At 41.3% G+C, this 16,813-nt stretch overlaps 2 protein-coding genes and 1 non-coding gene across 8 annotated transcripts in view; all 3 read right to left on the minus strand.

Moving 5' to 3' along the window:
• The window catches only part of tomm20a (translocase of outer mitochondrial membrane 20), a 29,135-nt gene extending 17,286 nt beyond the window's left edge, over nt 1–11,849 (minus strand). Inside the window, exons 1-5 of one of the 2 annotated variants that reach the window (XM_023278036.3) lie at nt 11,680–11,844; nt 11,285–11,331; nt 11,109–11,190; nt 10,255–10,397; nt 9,348–9,964 (exon numbers count right to left, since the gene is read on the minus strand). In XM_023278036.3, the coding sequence (XP_023133804.1) occupies nt 9,920–9,964; nt 10,255–10,397; nt 11,109–11,190; nt 11,285–11,331; nt 11,680–11,803 (441 nt within the window). In that variant the 5' untranslated portion in view covers nt 11,804–11,844 and the 3' untranslated portion in view covers nt 9,348–9,919. Of the gene's footprint in view, nt 1–9,347; nt 9,965–10,254; nt 10,398–11,108; nt 11,191–11,284; nt 11,332–11,679 lie in introns of those variants that run through there. The other variant, XM_055018493.1, reaches the window with a different exon arrangement.
• Nucleotides 10,078–10,212, minus strand: LOC111573746 (small nucleolar RNA SNORA14). Its single transcript, XR_002746569.1, has one exon. It is a non-coding gene; the product is annotated as a small nucleolar RNA SNORA14 (small nucleolar RNA).
• A 2,335-nt stretch (nt 11,850–14,184) lies between the features above and the next one.
• arid4b (AT-rich interaction domain 4B) overlaps nt 14,185–16,813 on the minus strand; it is a 44,962-nt gene continuing 42,333 nt past the window's right edge. For all 5 annotated transcript variants that reach the window (XM_023278012.3, XM_023278011.3, XM_023278010.3 and 2 more), the window contains 2 exons: nt 16,643–16,789; nt 14,185–16,487 (listed from right to left, as the gene is read on the minus strand). In XM_023278012.3, coding sequence (XP_023133780.2) covers nt 16,333–16,487; nt 16,643–16,789 — 302 coding nt within the window. In that variant the 3' untranslated portion in view covers nt 14,185–16,332. The remainder of the gene's footprint in view (nt 16,488–16,642; nt 16,790–16,813) is intronic.

The following is a 16,813-nucleotide window of genomic DNA, read 5'->3' on the forward strand; positions in this document are numbered from 1 at the left end:
CAGTGCATTTCTCGCTACAAGATTAACTCAATCTGCGTTACCGTCCCCATCAGACAGAGTGCAATCATCTGCGAGCTCCACTTTCCGCCACCATTCCGGCTGACCCCAGGTGACCCTGCGTGTAACAGCTCCGCAGTGGAGTTGTTTGTTAATTATTTCATGCATTTATAATTACAGGACCACATTGAGTTGGCAGCCGGTGAGTCTCCACAACGACTGTGCTCCTTTCAATTTGAAAAGCTGTCAGTGTTGCCTCTGCAGCCACCCAGAGATCAGATGCTGTACTCAATAATTGATTCATTAATCATCTACAAGTCCATTAAATTCAAATCAAGTCCAGCAATGTGGACTTTCAGGGTGAAACTATATGGTAAAGAACTTACCCTTCTGATGGACCCCCTCCTTGTTTGTAAAATAATTTATGGAGAGAAACACCTCAAACAAGATAAGGATATCAAAAGCGGTCTTTTATATGCTAATAAAAGTACTGCTGCGGTTTGAAAAGCAACCTAACAAGTTGCTCATATTTTCAGCAACAAAATCAAATCATCACAGCAGCTGCAAATAGACTCCAAACAAACATGGAAGGAGATCAAGGCTTTAAGTTAAATAGGTCAGACGGAGGATATTCATGTAGCTGAGTCGACTCTGAGCAAACCACAGATGTGTTACTGAGCGCTCATGACATGATGCTGAAATATATCAAACGTGTTCGGAGGAGGGGACAAAATCTGACACCATTTGGTAAGCAAAAGTTGTGAAAATTGTCACATTAATTGCATGATCAGACCAAGAGGACAGAATAATAACTGCTCTCATGATCTTACACTGATACGTACATCGGCTCAGTCTTGATTTGAGTGGCAAGGCTCTGCAGCTTAGGTTCACCAAACAATGGCGAGGCTGGCCAGTACTTCACATGGACTCGGGTGCAGAAATAAATCATATTACCGGATGGTCACAAAAAATGAGCCTGATCCGCACCATGAGAATGAAACGCTGCATACGACGTGGTTCTATTCTCGTCACCCTCTTGAGGACTTTCATTTGAGAGTCAAAGCCTGACTCGCCATTATTATCTCACTGACTATGAGCCTGTAATCTCCTTCCCCAGTTCATTGAGAAAAGCAGATTGGATGTGACAAATCCAGAGCCCCAGATGACAAATAAGTCAGGAATTTGCTGTGATAAGTACCATTCACTTTATGGTGCGGCTCCTCCATAGACTGGAAATGAAGGGAGGGATATCTGTTTCACTTTATTCTGCTCTCCCTCATGTTGAATTGACATCAAAGCATGACCCAGAAAGACCCACAACTGGCCAGACTCATGATATTTTTTTTTCTTTCTCTGTGACAGCTTTTAACTTTCATGAAGAACATTACAAACTACGCCTTTAAGGGGCCCCTCACTTTTGATGCATCCTACAAAAGCAACCAGTGCTCTCTGTCCGTCATGTAAAGAACATCTCTAAGCATGCACACACATTCATATACAAACTGACGATGGTTACATAAACAATAGACCATTTTAAATAGTTCTGCATACACAGCCTGTCAAAAAATAGCGTGCATGAATGAATAACATTAAACGAGTGGGGCAGATAAGCTACCCCCTTATGTGCTCGCCTCAGATTCAAATTTAGTTTTGTGTAGGGAATTGATGAGACACAGAGCTCAAAGCCAAAGTCTTCAAAGAGCATGGTTACACAAGATGCAAGGCGTCAAACCCACTTTGTAGTTCTCGGGTGAACGAGTGGGTTGTAGCTGCCGAGCTGCACAGAGTGATACAGCAGCAGAGTTCTGCAAGCCCAAGAAAAGATGATAAAATTCAAAAGTTACACCAAGGTTACATAGTGTGTAAAAGAGAGCAGAAGAGATTTTTTTTTCTTTTTTAGATGATTGTAGTTGGGGTTTCTCTATCATCTTTCAAGGTTGAGGTCTCTTTTATTGTTGCCATAAAACATAGCAGGTGTGGGAGACAGAAGAGAGAGGGAACGCCGGGGGAGAGTGAGAGGAGAACAACATGGAGAGATAAGGAGAGAAATAAAGAGGGGAGGGTATAATAGTGTAAGTGAACAGTTTCATCACTTTCTAACCGCGGAGGGAGGGGAGCCTTATGGGAACAATTCAACTCTTTGGGAAATATGATTATTGGGATTCAAGCAGAGAGTTAGATGAAAAGATGAATACAGTAGGTGTGCGTGATATTGGATTTTTGCAGATATTTTCCAACTCACTTTGGTCAATGGCCGATGCCAATATATGCACATATTTTATAAGCACAGAGAATATCGGGTCTCCCTTGTAGTGGAGTTTACATTAACCTATGCCTACTCTTGACAGCCCACAGGCAGGTGCAGACATAAAATCCAGTTATTTTCAAGTTTACACATTCGCTGGGCAAAATAAGAAACTGCTGCAACTTACACAGAAAACATGCCATATTGATTTGCTTGTAACAGAGTCAAATAAAACTTTTGGCACAGCCACTCACCTCGGGCTTATGATGATATTTCATTTTACATTTAGTCTCCGATCATTGATTTAAGTTGTCAAAACTTATCTGAGTCTTGTCACATATTTAGAAGTTTTTCCATTTCAATACAGTGGTCCCTGGTTCACTTTCCGTGTTCTCACTGTATCACGGATTTTTCGCTTTCTCGCAGGATTATGCAAAGTATAGGTAATTTTATTTATTTATTATTGTGGCAAGCTGCATTGTGGAACAACGGGAGCTCTGCTTTTCAGACACTCTACAATCAATGCTTTTATTTTGACACATCAAGAGCAACACTAAAGGGAATGTGGCAGGAAGTCATCAAACACACCACACTTAAGGCTCGCGATCCTGACAACGTGACCCTTAACCCAGTGGTTCTCAAATTTCAGTCAGAATCAGGAGTGTCAAACTCATCTTAGTCCAGGGGCCACATAAAGCTCAATAAGATCTCAAGTGAGCCCCAGTAAAATCACAGCATAATAACCTAAATCACCACAACTCCAACTTTTCCCCTTTGTTTTAGTTTGAAAAAGTGCATTCTGAAAATGCTCACATTTAATGAATTATCTTTTTTACAAAACATTATGATCACCCTGAAGTTTCTTAAGAAAAACAAGTTCAATTTCAACAGTATTATGCCTCAGTTGATCATTTTACACATGTGCATTGCAACTGACAGATCACTGTTTATCTACAAAATCACAAAACATTCAGTCACAGGTATCTGGAACTGAACAATCTAGTATTTTACTTTATGATCAAAACAACTTGTCAAGGTCTAGAAAGTATTTAAAATTTACAGTTTTACAAATTTACAGTTTACAGTTAACGTCTTCTCTGTAATTTTTACACTTTGCAAAGTAGTCCCGCGGGCCGAAATGGACCATCTGGCGGGCCGGTTTTGGACCGCGGGCCGTATGTTTGACACCCCTGGTTAAATAATCAGAATAGGTGAGCCGAGGCGGTGACGTGACCAAGTACGCCGATGTTCCAATTGCATATTAACGATACGTTCTTGCGTTCTCGGTAGTCCTTATTTGCCAAATACGCAAGTACGGACTTGCACAATGGCCAGCGCAGTTTGTGCGCCGCGAAAAACAGGCCGACGTTAAAACAATAGTTCAGCGAATTAGTTCCACATTTCCTCCCAGTAGCTCGCTCCCCTCCTGTAATGTCCCCCACTATTTGAGAGGCACTGCCTTAACCAAACTAACTCAGCTGATTAAACCACAAAAATACAATAATACACAAACACTAATAACACTGTAACACTCACATAAACCAAAATAATGACATTTAAACCCCCAACACCCCAAACTCCCATGTTGCATTGCAGCACAACAGTTCAGTTATAGTGATCAGCTCTTCGATTGCTATATTATTTTAATTATTTTTGTGGTAAAATGAGCATTTTCTAGCCTAAAAAATTGAAAATAATATAAAAAAAATAACAATTAAAACATGTTAAAAGCCTATTTAATCGAAATAAAATGTGTGCATACAGCGCTGGAAGCTGATTGGCTGAGCGACTGTAGCATCAGTCTCCTCTATCTCCCACGTATAGCAGCATTCAGCATCTGGCCTTGTCCATTTCACGTAGACATCTGATCACTGAGCATAGTGTGGCTCTGTGAGGTTCTGTGGTGTGTGTGTGGAGGTTTATAAAGCCTTAAAATATATATAAACAATAAAATAAATATGATCGCTACTTTACAGATTTTCGTCTATCGAGGAGGGGTCTGGGACGTAACCACGGTAATTCCTGCCCGCCTTACAATGGCTTCAACGTAGCTCCACATCATTGCTTCTTCTAGAATGTGCAGATCTATTAAGTCCTTACCTCTGTCACCACCCATCACTATACCGCTTGCTGCAGCTCAGGCACACCAGCTCACCTGTGACTCTGCTCAAACACTGTAAAACTACTCTACATTACGCAACAGCAAGTTGTAATACAGGAATATTTTAGTCATACATGTTGGAACCAGAAACTGACTCAGAAGAAGAATAAAGACGCAGAAAGTCCCACACTGCTACCCCCATAAAAATGACAGTTTGTCATTTTTATGCTTCAGTTAAAAGAAACAATTAGACAAAGCACAAAGCAGCCTGTCTAGTTAGTAAAAAATGTGTGAATGGGAACCTGCGTTACAAACTGGCTTTCAGCTAATGCCTCACAGTTGGTATTTTGTCTATTTGGTCCAAATATCATTGACTGTACATAAAGCTGGATAAACCCTTGAACATTTGGAGTGTGAGTGAAATTCCCATTATTATCAATATACAACTTTAAGCCTTAATACAATTTAAATGGGTGTCTTATATCACCATTCGCCCCCTGCATAGCTGTCTTAAACAGGGAACTGAGTGGAAAAAAAAACAGTACTTTTTTTGTACCAGGCTATAAATGTGTATATTTCTGCTGTGAAGTTGGTCATTTTAAATGGAGGTTTATCAGGATTGACTTGCTTTTGGAGGCAGCGCCAAGTGGTCATTCGAGGAATTGCAGTTTATTGCATTTCTGCGTTGGATTTTTTTATTTTTTGCTCTAGAGGTTGCTGCAATGGGAATGAACATGAATGATTAAAAAAATTGCTTAATTTCAGTCTGAACACACCTTTACAAGTGCTTTTACCTTTGAACAGAGCCAGGCTAAGCTCTTATCCCACTATTGGCTTAAGCTACAGAATGAGAGTGGGACTAATTCTCTTATCTAATTTCTGTAAAAAAAAAAAAAAAAAAAAAAAAAAAAAGAGCATATTTCCCAAGATGCAAAACTATTAATAGAAAAAAGAACTTTTTTCCCTAGATGACTATGTGGAAAGCAGTTACACAAGAATCTAACTAGTCCCCTGTTTTGCAAGTGGAAGACTGGTTTCCAGTTTCCCAGCTTTTCTCCTGAGAAATCCCTTCCAGCTCCAGGCTTGTTGTGAAAAAAGCATGTCACCTTACTCCCACATTATTATTAACGCTGCATTATTAATGGCAGTCTGCAGCAGCAAACTATTTGTCTTTGCAAAGCTGAGAGAACAGAGCGGAAGTAGAGGATTGCCACATTCTTGCGGAGGCCCCACATTCCCCAGAGCACCACAACAGCGCTGTTGTAGCTCGTACAGTTCCTCCCCACCCCTCCTACATCCCCCCTTCCAGCCCCCAGCTTCCTGTGCAGCAGCATGGCCGCTCAACCCTTCCCGTCGCCTCCTCTGAGCTCGGTCAACCTCCATCTCCCTCTACCCCGACGCTCCAAATACATTATTTACACTCTCCTCCCCTCCCCTCAGCTCAGCTCCAAAGAATCAGGGCAGAGGGAAATAACACCACTGTATAGCCCCCACCTCCCCACTCCCCCGGCCACACTGACACACACATTGCACACACACACACAAGCTGAAACCTCCCCTCCTTCCACCACCACCACCACCACCCCACCTGCTCACTCTTTTCTCACTCTGCGGGATGAAAATACAGTGCAGGGCTGGGCTGCGACAATGGGAAACTCTGTGAGGCCCCGGCCCTCCCATTAATCCCCTCTGACGTGCCTCCCGAGGGCAAGGATTTGCTACAAGTCAATGCAGCAGACCTACAGTATGCAAAACAAGCCTGTCTGACTCTCTCATGATGTTCAAAGCCTCTGCACTGCACTGCTTGTGAGACAGGAAGGCAGATCAGAGAGAGGGGAGGGAAAAAAATAACTGCACAGAGTCTGCTTGGTTAACCCTTTCTTCACCCGCCTGTTCGGCGTCACTTCCCTCTTCTAGTTTCACTCCTTGCCTAGATTGCACAGATAACGCTGATGACAGATGACAGGATGATGCTGAGCGATACATTCTTTCTTCCATTATGCTCTTATGCCCCCCTCCTCCCGCTCCCTCTTCATGGCAAATTCAGCTAGGCTTGTTGTCAGAGCCAAATATGAAAACCACTCAGTGTAAACAGGAATTCGCAGGTCATGTGATGCACTTACGTCTCTCAGCCAGAGCAGTGCTATTGAATTTCAGCCTTATCAGGGATCTAGTGATGAGGAGATAGGTGGAGGCTGGAGGCAGGATGACATTAGAGTAATCCTGGCTGGGTGGTTGGGTGCTTGGTGGGGGAGCGGCTGTCCACACCCTTCAGCTCACACTCACAGGGAATGTAAACAACGGAGCTAAATAGGCTGAACTACACACGGAGGGAGAAAACCTGCATTGGAGGAAGGGCAGCAGTCGAAGTTAAATTACCACAGAGAAGGCAGCAGAGAAGTGGAAAAACAGATGACAGTAAGGCATTACCCCACAGAGGAAGAGAAATCTGCCAGGATTTGTAGCCTGCTTTAGATTCACGTGATTGGCTCCACTGTTGCCTCCCCTCCCCTCTTTTTTCCACCCATCCTCAGACCCTTTGAGATGGAAAAATGGGTCATCTGTGTGGAAGTTAATACTCTGAGCACGTACAGTGCTGCTTTATTTTTAGGACGTGCCTCGGAAATTTTTCTCCTTCTTTCCCTCACTGGTGAATGACACAGAAAAGGCGTCGGGGTAATTAATATACCGTGTTGCTGCTGTGCACACAAGTGGCAGTGCAGAAGAGAGCAGCAGTCTTTATAATAGCCTGGACGTGGCTCATGTTTCTCCCCAGTCTGCCCTCTCCATGACAACGTACAGTAGACTGCAGACACCACAGCCGTGACATCAGCATCATCAGGAGGCAGGAAAACATGTTCCAAAACACTCCAGGCCTCTGTGGACACCTCCACCTGACAGCTACTGATCAGCGAGCTATAGGCAGCAAATACCTGCTCAGAGGCAACACTCAGAGGATCTCAGACCAGTGCAGCACAGTCTGCCGCTTTGCAGAGCTACGTGAAGCTGCCATAGCAACCACATACAACCGAGTTATTTCTGGTTGCCTTAAACTCCCAAACACAGCTGCTCCTACATAACCAGACATCTCCAGCGGTCAGATGGCGCTCAGTATACAGAAGCAGTAATCAAGCTTTGACATTCAAACTCACACAGTGCAGTAACACAGCAAAGGTCATTACTGATGTGGGTAATTTGTTGACAGGATTTCCAGTAATGAGTTGCAGAGCTCAAATTATTAGAGTGATTAGAATATTCCCAACACAACACTTGACATACGATCAGAATCCATGCAAACAAATTACAATGCCAGTCAGTCTGCTGTGGCCCTGGCTGCTTAGAGCCTCTCTGTGCTTCTATCCTGGGATTTTAATGCTGTTTTTGAAAGCAGGTTATTTCCCATCCCTGTAATGAAGTGACAGGGTGCATCTGTCATCGTGTGCACATTAGAAAAAAGGATTATAAACTGTTAAAAATCACTCCTCCTAAGCACACGGTCTCTGTGCTGCAGGCACAGCCATTGTTATTGCTGTCAACTGGAACTGTTATGCTCTCAGCTCCCTCCATTCAGTTGTCCTTCAGTGGAACACCATAGAGCTCTGTTAAATCAGCTTGGAGCAACAGTGCCCCCTACTGCAAAACATTAGGGAGTCCCTTCAATTCCTTGTTTGTTCCCCCTGCCTGCTTCATCAGATATGAAGAGCTGACTCATAACCCATTCATACAGACTGAAATAGAGCAGGAATGCAATTAAAAGACTGATGTTTCATTAACAGAATATCAACAAACAGCTCATCCATTACGTTAGTATTCTGTTCAGGAGTAAGGACACAGAGCTTGCTTTGTCGAACACAAAAGATTTGCTGTGTCATCCTGAAAGCAAACAGTGTCTGCCCTCGTGTCAAGGCCTGTTTTACTGGGTTTACTTTATGCTGGCAGGTTTTCAGAGCAGGCACTGCTGCTCTGGCATCCTTCAGTGACCCCTCAGCTCTCGCCAGCCTACGGGGGACTGAGTGTTTATTTACAGGAGAAGCAGACCAGTGGTACATTATGTGGAAGGATCTGAACCTGAAGCAGACCACGACTCCAGCTTGACCTCCAACACAGTCTGTCATTTTTCTCCTCTGCTTCCCCAAAGGACAGATTAACAACAAGTCACTTCTTCTGCACACACTCAGTCAGGGCTAGTGGACTCTCTGCAGGCCCCTGACAGGCTTCTCCTTTTCCACCAAATGGCAAAACAGCAGGAGCGCCGAAGAAAAGACTGCAGAGTGAGCGCATGAGTTCATGGAAAATGGAACACTGTCTGCCATTTAGTCTTCACTCGACATTTCTGGGCCGCTATTCATTTTTCATTCCTAATGTAGAAAAACTATTTTCCGCTGCTCTCGTTTCCTGGCAACCTAAAGGCCCAGGCTGCTCCGGCCAGAGCCCTTAGAAAAACAGCTGCAGACAGGGATAAAAATAATTACAGCTCTATTTGTCTTCCAAGAGACACAGTTCCAAGCAGACCTACTCCCTTCCCCTACGAGCTGCTCCACTTTTTGCTCCCCTGCACACACAATAAAGCCATTCACAATAAAGACATTGTGGCTCAGCAGACTCGCACGAGCTCGTGTTTCACCACGCTGGTTGGAAACAAGAAATGCTGTACTCTCATGATGGTAATTTAACTTGGTTTTGGCAGCGTCTGGACTATATTAAGAAGTGTCAAGGATTCACGACACAAAACAAAGATGGAAGGGGAATTTCTTTTGCACTTAACACACACAGATGTATGCATCCCGTGAGACTGGCTTATTATGTTGCTTCATATTTTAACCTCTAGGAATATTCCTTTTTTTTTTTTCTGTTGCACGTAACACCTCCCATTCAGCAAAATAACCGTGCAGCTCTCCAAACAGAAACGGTCCACACTCCATACTTAGGAGCTGCAAATGCTTCAAGTTTCCCTGTGCATTGCTACTGCCATCTACTGGTAAATGGAAACTCGGGCACTCCCCATGTGTTTTCACGTTTTATTGTCGGACTTCACACAGAAAAATATGTCTAGATGTGAAAGACTGGAATATAAAAATAACATTTAACTGACACTGCAAGAACATCTTCAGAAAAATTCGTATTTCACAATTAAGTCAAGTCTGTTTAGTGTAGACTTCCTTTCACACATTTCACATTTAAATGAACTTTGCAACAATATGTAACAAATCATCTACATATATTTTTTTAATACATTACATATTGGCAACCTCCTCCCCCAAAGCACAATTACCTTCAAAGGAAATAAGTACAACAAATAGATGGCTGGAAAACATGAAATCTGGTGGGAACAGGATTAGAAAGAAGGAATGAATTTAACATTTCCCAGAAGCGTAACTGTGAGGAAGTTCTTTAACCTCGGAGTGCCACGATGGAGGGAGATACTCTCACACGATATCCAATGATCGAGGTCTGTCACAACCAGACTCACAACTCACAAGCAACTGCAGTCAGACGTATCAAACAGTGCAATAATATCAGTGTCTGAAATCCCTTTATGGAATAGTGGATTTAATCTCACGCTCATTCACACACATTCATTCTATGTCATCTTCTGATAAAGACTGAGAGCTGATGATTCGCTGAAAAAAATGAGAAAAAATACGTCTTTCAGAGTTTGTGCCTGCATCACACAACAGCTACACTTGTGTAAAACCCAGAAAACACATGACATTAACAACTGTACTGTTAATAGTTTTGTCTTAGAGGTGAAATAACCAAGAGCTACTGACACATGGCTCTCAGCTTTGGATGATTCTAAGATTGATCTTGCACCCTTCCTTGTCCCAGAGACCACAAATAGCAACCGGGGGGTTTACTAAGGATGCTTGGCCACACTGCAATTTATATACGAAACGCAAGAAATCCTTACCTGGCTGATGGTGGGTAGTTTTGTGAGCAACATTTGGAAGACTGGAGGAGGCAGCGTCTGCTGGAGTACCTGAAGCAGCTGCTGCGGTTGACCACATACTGCAATCGCATTGGTCAGGTGGTCTACACCTTTCTCAAAGTCACCTGGGAGTTTAGATTGGAAAATGATTAGACAAAGACCCAAAAGCAAGTCAGACATTCACAAAAAAATTTTGCTAAAGATTGCTAAAGTATTTGTAAACATTTAACATGTGTGTGTGTATGTATATATATATATATATATATATATATATATATATATATATATATATATATATATATATATATATATATATATATATATAAACACTAAAAACAAATTACAAAGTTTCCAAAGTAAGTGCTTAAGCTGAAGGAACCATTAAGCACTATGTAGGTAAATGAGTCACACCAGTATTTATTTTTGCCACAAAGAACACTGCTCTCTCAGATGTCTGTGATGACTTATCAAGTTAAGCCATCATTATTTATATGCACATTTAGAGCAACAACTATTGTGTCTTTCCACCAGTTTCTGCGAAATAACAGTGGTGTTACAAAGTAGTCCATTAACTCTAAGTAGTGACGCTAAGACACTACAGTTCTATTTATGGTGTACATTTACCACAGCAATTTAAATAATAAAAATAAAGAAATGATATAAAATACTATTTTACCTAACTATCATAATATTTTGGGCTAAAACCCTATTTAATTATTAATTATAGAGATTAACCAAACTACTTTAAAACTAAAGTCATGACCCTGCAAAAGCGCAAATGGAAACCTACCAAAGCCAAGGAAATACTTGCTCAGTGTAGAACAGACGTGTCTAACCTTGTGACAGGAGCTCCTCTCCCAACTGGATTTCCTCCAAAAAGAATTTCTGAACAGCTTCTGAGTCCTTCATGTCTGGCAGCTTCAAGTCAGTGGAAAGGTGGCAGAAATGCACATTTAGGCCCCAGTTAGAAACAAAAAAGTGAGCATAAATGAGGGTTTTCCATGTGTCCTACCTTTGACTGACCAGACTTCTCACTTGAAACATTTTGCTTTCTTCTACCTGTAAGAAAAAAAAGTAGTTTTAGACTCTGCTGAATGTTAGATTTGCTGTGGTACAGAACAAGAGACACATGGTCACGAGTTAGTTTAGCTGTAGGCTGCAGCATGTTTCTTTTAAGAATGATCTATTCCGCTCTGTAGAGGAGTAAAATCAGGTCAGAGTGTATGCTAAAAATCCCTGCGCTAAGACTAACTGAAAACAGTAAAAAATGTAGCTTGGTAGACTATCTGTGAAGACTTTTTGCTGCAGCTGGTTGCCTTGCGGTCTATTGGCCACATGGAGGCTAACGTGGATGCTAAACTGACTGTTGAGCCAACTTTCTCTGCTCCGTTCACATCAAACACTTACGTTCACGCAGCTTTTCCTTGAATTGAGGGTCACTCCGCCGCTTTCTGTCAAAATAAATACAGTATGCGATGAAAAGGGCCCCACACACCCCTGCTACTATCGCGCTCGTCCTGCCACTCATCATATCTCAAACTACTCATCGGCTAGCAGCTAACATGCTGCTGAGGAAGCACGGACAGGAAGTACGTGATGACGTAAGAGGTATGTTGACGCAGCGTCACGGTATAAACACGTGGTGATTAACGCATTGAAATTTACTGAATAAAAATACGAAGGCAGCATGAAAATGGTGGTATTTTTTGACTTTGAGAATTTTTAAAAAATAATTTTTATTGCGTAAAAAAATACAAAAAATAAAGTCAATTGTACATACATTTTTTTTTGAGCTGTTCAACTTGTGACAAATAATATACTATTGAGTTAATCCATAGCCTAATTAGGTGTCTCTTTATGGGTCAATGCTCAGATAGTGTGTCCAGTATACAGACACTCCTTTAAACCATATACTATAAAAGCTCATCTTAAAATGCAGCTCTGTTCAAATGACAGTATGCCACAGATGACAAGAGAAAGATGAGAACAGTCTGATGCCATGACGGATGCTGACAGGTCAGTGGGAGCTATAGCCAGACACTTGGATGTCTACATCTCCACCATTTATCCAGAGCGCCTCCAGAGATATCTCATAGGAGTGGTCAGACGGGGCTACTGAAAATATTGGTTTGGCACACCTAAACCAAAATCCATACCTCAAATTCAGGAACATGAAAGTGCAGGTAGCACATTCTGATATATCCAGGTTTCTTATTTTACGTTTAATTTCATGAGTTATTTGTTATTTGGGTGACCGCTATTCAAAGTAGTCCGGGAGAAGAGATGCTGCAGAGTATTTAACTAGACAGGCAACAACATATTTTGACTTTACTAAACAGATTAAATTTTTACATTATAAAAATAAAAATGCAGCTGTGGTTCAAACTTAGGATTCAGGGGTGTAACAAATGTTTTAAATGTAGCTGATAAACTGATTTTGTGTGACAGCTCACCTGCGTGAAGAAAAGTGCACAATGTATTTTACTGTTGGATCACAGTCACTGAAGACACTGAAGTTTCAGTGAATGAAGCTGACCTCAGATCTGTGGTGGCCAATGAGATTTCAGGGTTGACTGTGCCCCCGATTGAAATCTTTGGAGACAGCTGCAACAACATGATCCTGGCCCACAGAAATTTAAGCCACCTTCACCAAGTCCTTCAGGAAGAATGGGACACCATTCTACAAGCAGCATTAACAATTTCATTCACTTTATGTGTCTCAAGTTTTACTCGTTACTGGCTTGTGATTTCTGGTCTATGACCTCTCTCTCTCCGTGTGCACATTATCATTTCCAGTTTTCTTTAAAAAATAAAGACTCTTATTCTAATGTAGAGATGCTGTATGTTGGAACAAGTACTTCCATATGTTGAAAATATTGGATAGAATTTAATAAAGTGTTACACACTGTTTATATATTTTTGCTCATTATATGTTTTTAATGAGAAAATGTGACCTAATTACTGCTGGAAGAACTCATTTCAGCATTATCTAAGATAAACTGGCTAGGCTGCTTCATGAGGAAAAAGAACACACCCACATCCAATAATAATCCAAGGCCACCTTCATACAATTTATCATGTACAATAAAATGGGTTAACAAACAGTCTGAAAGAAATAAATCGATCCAGATTTGGTTTGGTTTGTTACATCGTTAGTCCCTAGTAGTTGTTCATTAAATGGACATTGACAGTTTTTTGAATCCACAGTGACATCAGAGATGCACAGTAACCAGTGGTGGAAGAATATTCAGATCCTTCAAGGCTGGAATACTAACCGTGAAAAGTGGGCAACTGCCAAAAATGCAGTAATTAATTCAGCTAATGCTATGCTTAGACACTGAATAATTCCTAAATTAATTTACTTTTAATTAAATTACCCATCAGACTGGTAATAACCTGTAATAGTCGTGCATGCTCAGAGAGGGGAGAAACAGGACATTAATAGAGTCTCGGTTGGTCAGCTTTGCCTCAGGGCCACTTATCAACTCTACCAGGCTGTGTTTTAGATTTTTAAAAAAATCCACAAACCAAAGAATAAATATTAAGTGCTGCACAAATAGGATTAGCAGCAACAATGCTCATTGTTAGCAAATTAATGCTACAATTAGTCAAAATTAAATGGAGATAACATCAACTACAGTGAGTCTACGACAATGCACATTTTATAAGACTGACATATGCTTTATATGTAAAAACTATCTGCAAAATAACTTTTTTAAAATTTGCCGTGAATATGTGACCAATGATGGTAAAGGGTGAAATAATGTGCAATATTTCATTTGAAAAGCACAATCTTCCCGTTGAAATAACCTCAAACCATTGAAGCAAAAGTACCTCAGAGCTGTACTTCCTGTGAGTACAGCACTTGAGTAAAAGTTGCTTTTCACCACTGATTGCAAGAGACACGCCGAGTACTTCACAAACTATGGCATTTATTTCAAACAGAGGCTTCTGCTTTGCTTACATTTTTACAATAAATTACACAACGACCATCATCAGATGAGCCTAATAAATACTATTGAGCATTTTTCAATAAGCTCCATTACTTTCTCTTAATCTATAATGCAGACTGTTTTCCATATACAGGTTCATACAGCTTTAGCTTCAGGCCATGTACAGGTCGGAAAATAGTTCAGCTGCATCCAAAACCAGCATTCTTCTCTTTCAAGCACAAGCTATAGAAAAACAAAACAGAATACAAACTAAAGCAAACATGAAATTAAGTTTAAAAAACAAAAAAAAAAAAAAACGGAACAGGTAGGAGGAAAATTAATTCTTGAAAATAATTAAGAGGAAGAACAGAACATAAATGAACTCAAACAAATCCAGAGAACAAGAAAAGGGACAAAGGGGGAGAACATACATGCTGAAACCCTCAGTATTTACACTCAAACTACAGTTAAAACCGTAAAACTGTCTGTACAGAAAAGTACATGTTATTAACAGTGCAAGATATTAAATAGCTTGACTCAAAACACTTCTCAATATACAAATGTATAACAAAAGCATACAATTACAAGTGCCGAACAAAACGTAACTTCAGGTTATCATACAGTAGGGGGTCTATACAAAGGAAACACTGGAGATGTCTTCAGAAATGTATACAGATACGTCACTTTATGATATAAATGCACATTTACAATATCTCTACCTTTATTCTGGTCATAGTACAGGAAACGGAACCAAAACATTTTTGGTTGGGATGAGTATGAGAGGAAGCTGGCGGGTCAATTTTGATCATGACTAAAATTCATAAAGAGATGTGAAAAAAATAGGTTTGTTTAAGGAAGCGAAAATATACTTAAATAACTTCATGTTGTTTTAAGCACTGCAAATGTCGGACTGAACTGCAGCACGTGTTGTGAATATCTCCTATGGCTGCCTTCAAGTTAACTTGATCCAGTTGCAGATGTGCATCATCAAATCTTCAGCGCAGATGAAAGGACTGGGGGAGAGGTGTGATGAAAACACAATCAAATAAAGCAGATGAGGTTTTAAAAGGCTGATGAAATGAAGTAATGTGACCTTTGCATTCACCACCTCCATCATTGCACATTTCATACTGCCAGACCCAACAGTAATACCCAAGCTGGATGAGTATTCAGTAGTAGATTACAGGTAATGCAGTATAGGAGCTCTGCTTTTACAATTCTTAAATGTTACCCACACGCTGATAACATCCGTCATTATTTGTCAGACTCAGCCCTTCACTGGCTGCTCACTCATACAGCATTCTTCAGTCTTTTATAAGGGACACATTATTCCAGCTGACCGTCTGATTTGAGAAGAGGATCAGGAAAAAATAAAACTGCTGTCCTTTCTCAGAGTGCCCTACGGAGAAGAACAAAAAGGCACTACAGTATCATTCCATATTCACCCACTGAGGCTGTCAGTGGACCTCTGATGGTCTGAAACCCTATCAGTCACCACCTATATGACTTAATGCGAACATGTACAGGACCACGTGCCTGTACGCGAGGGGAGCGTCATCAACCACTTCAGGTTTAATCACATGAAGGCCTTTTTTAATGAGGGTGGACAGAGAAACGTGGCAGAGCTACCTCTCATATGCCCTTAATGCCAATGTGGCAGTGTTCCTCTGAATTCCCCATAATACCGTGGCGAGCACAGGCTGCACCACGCTGACCTATGAGGACAGACCACAGAGGGGTCTTCACCGGAAATCATCCCTTACCGATACGACTTTATCAAATGGAAACAATTATTGCTTGCAAAAACAATTCTTGTAAATGTTCAATTAAGCAGAGCGCAAAAGACAATTCTGAATATTTTTTGACAAATTTTTATCCCCCTACACAATCTTCATAAAAGTGCACTTAAGTGCCATTAGCTTGCCAAGGAAACAGTTGTCAGTAAAAAATAGTGCTTGATTCTTGTTTTTTCTTCTTCTTCTTTTTTTTTGTCTCTGGTCTGGTTTTTGTGCCCCAGTAGTTACAGTATGTAGGTTGACTTGTCCGTCTTGTTGAAAGGGAACAGGGATGGTGACCCCAGGGTGCTGGTTAAGTGCTTAGTGCGGTGGCTCCTTGGTGCCTTGTCCTGTCACCTGCACTCCACTGATACCCCAGAGTTCTGAGATGAAGAGGATGAGGATGATACTGGAGGGTCAGCCAGCGTCAGCATGACTGCTGCAGTCAGCGAGCTGGAGGACGGTGAGGAGGAGGAGGAAGAGGAGGAGGAGGACGCAGCCACTGTGCCTGCAGAACAAAAACAGCATCTGATTAGTATCACCTTTGTTTCATGAAAGAAGGTCATTTTTCAAAGTGATGTTTCAGCGACTGACAGTTGAGTTTTAACGTTGGAACCAGATTTAATAAAGGCACTAGTCTGAAGTTAACATGAGTCAACTCACTTTCCCGCTCCTTCTTCTTCATGCGTTTTCGTCGCCTGTCAATAGACGCCACCTCAGACTTGAGGGAGAGGTAGTGGTTCCTGATGTCCTGCAGTTTCTCCTGAAGAAAGGAAATTCTCTCCAGACTGCTCATCTTTTCCAGATCAGCTAAGTGGAAGCAAAATAATTCAT

The sequence above is a fragment of the Amphiprion ocellaris genome, chromosome 16 (assembly GCF_022539595.1).
Source record: "Amphiprion ocellaris isolate individual 3 ecotype Okinawa chromosome 16, ASM2253959v1, whole genome shotgun sequence".
Taxonomy (NCBI): Eukaryota; Metazoa; Chordata; class Actinopteri; family Pomacentridae; genus Amphiprion; species Amphiprion ocellaris.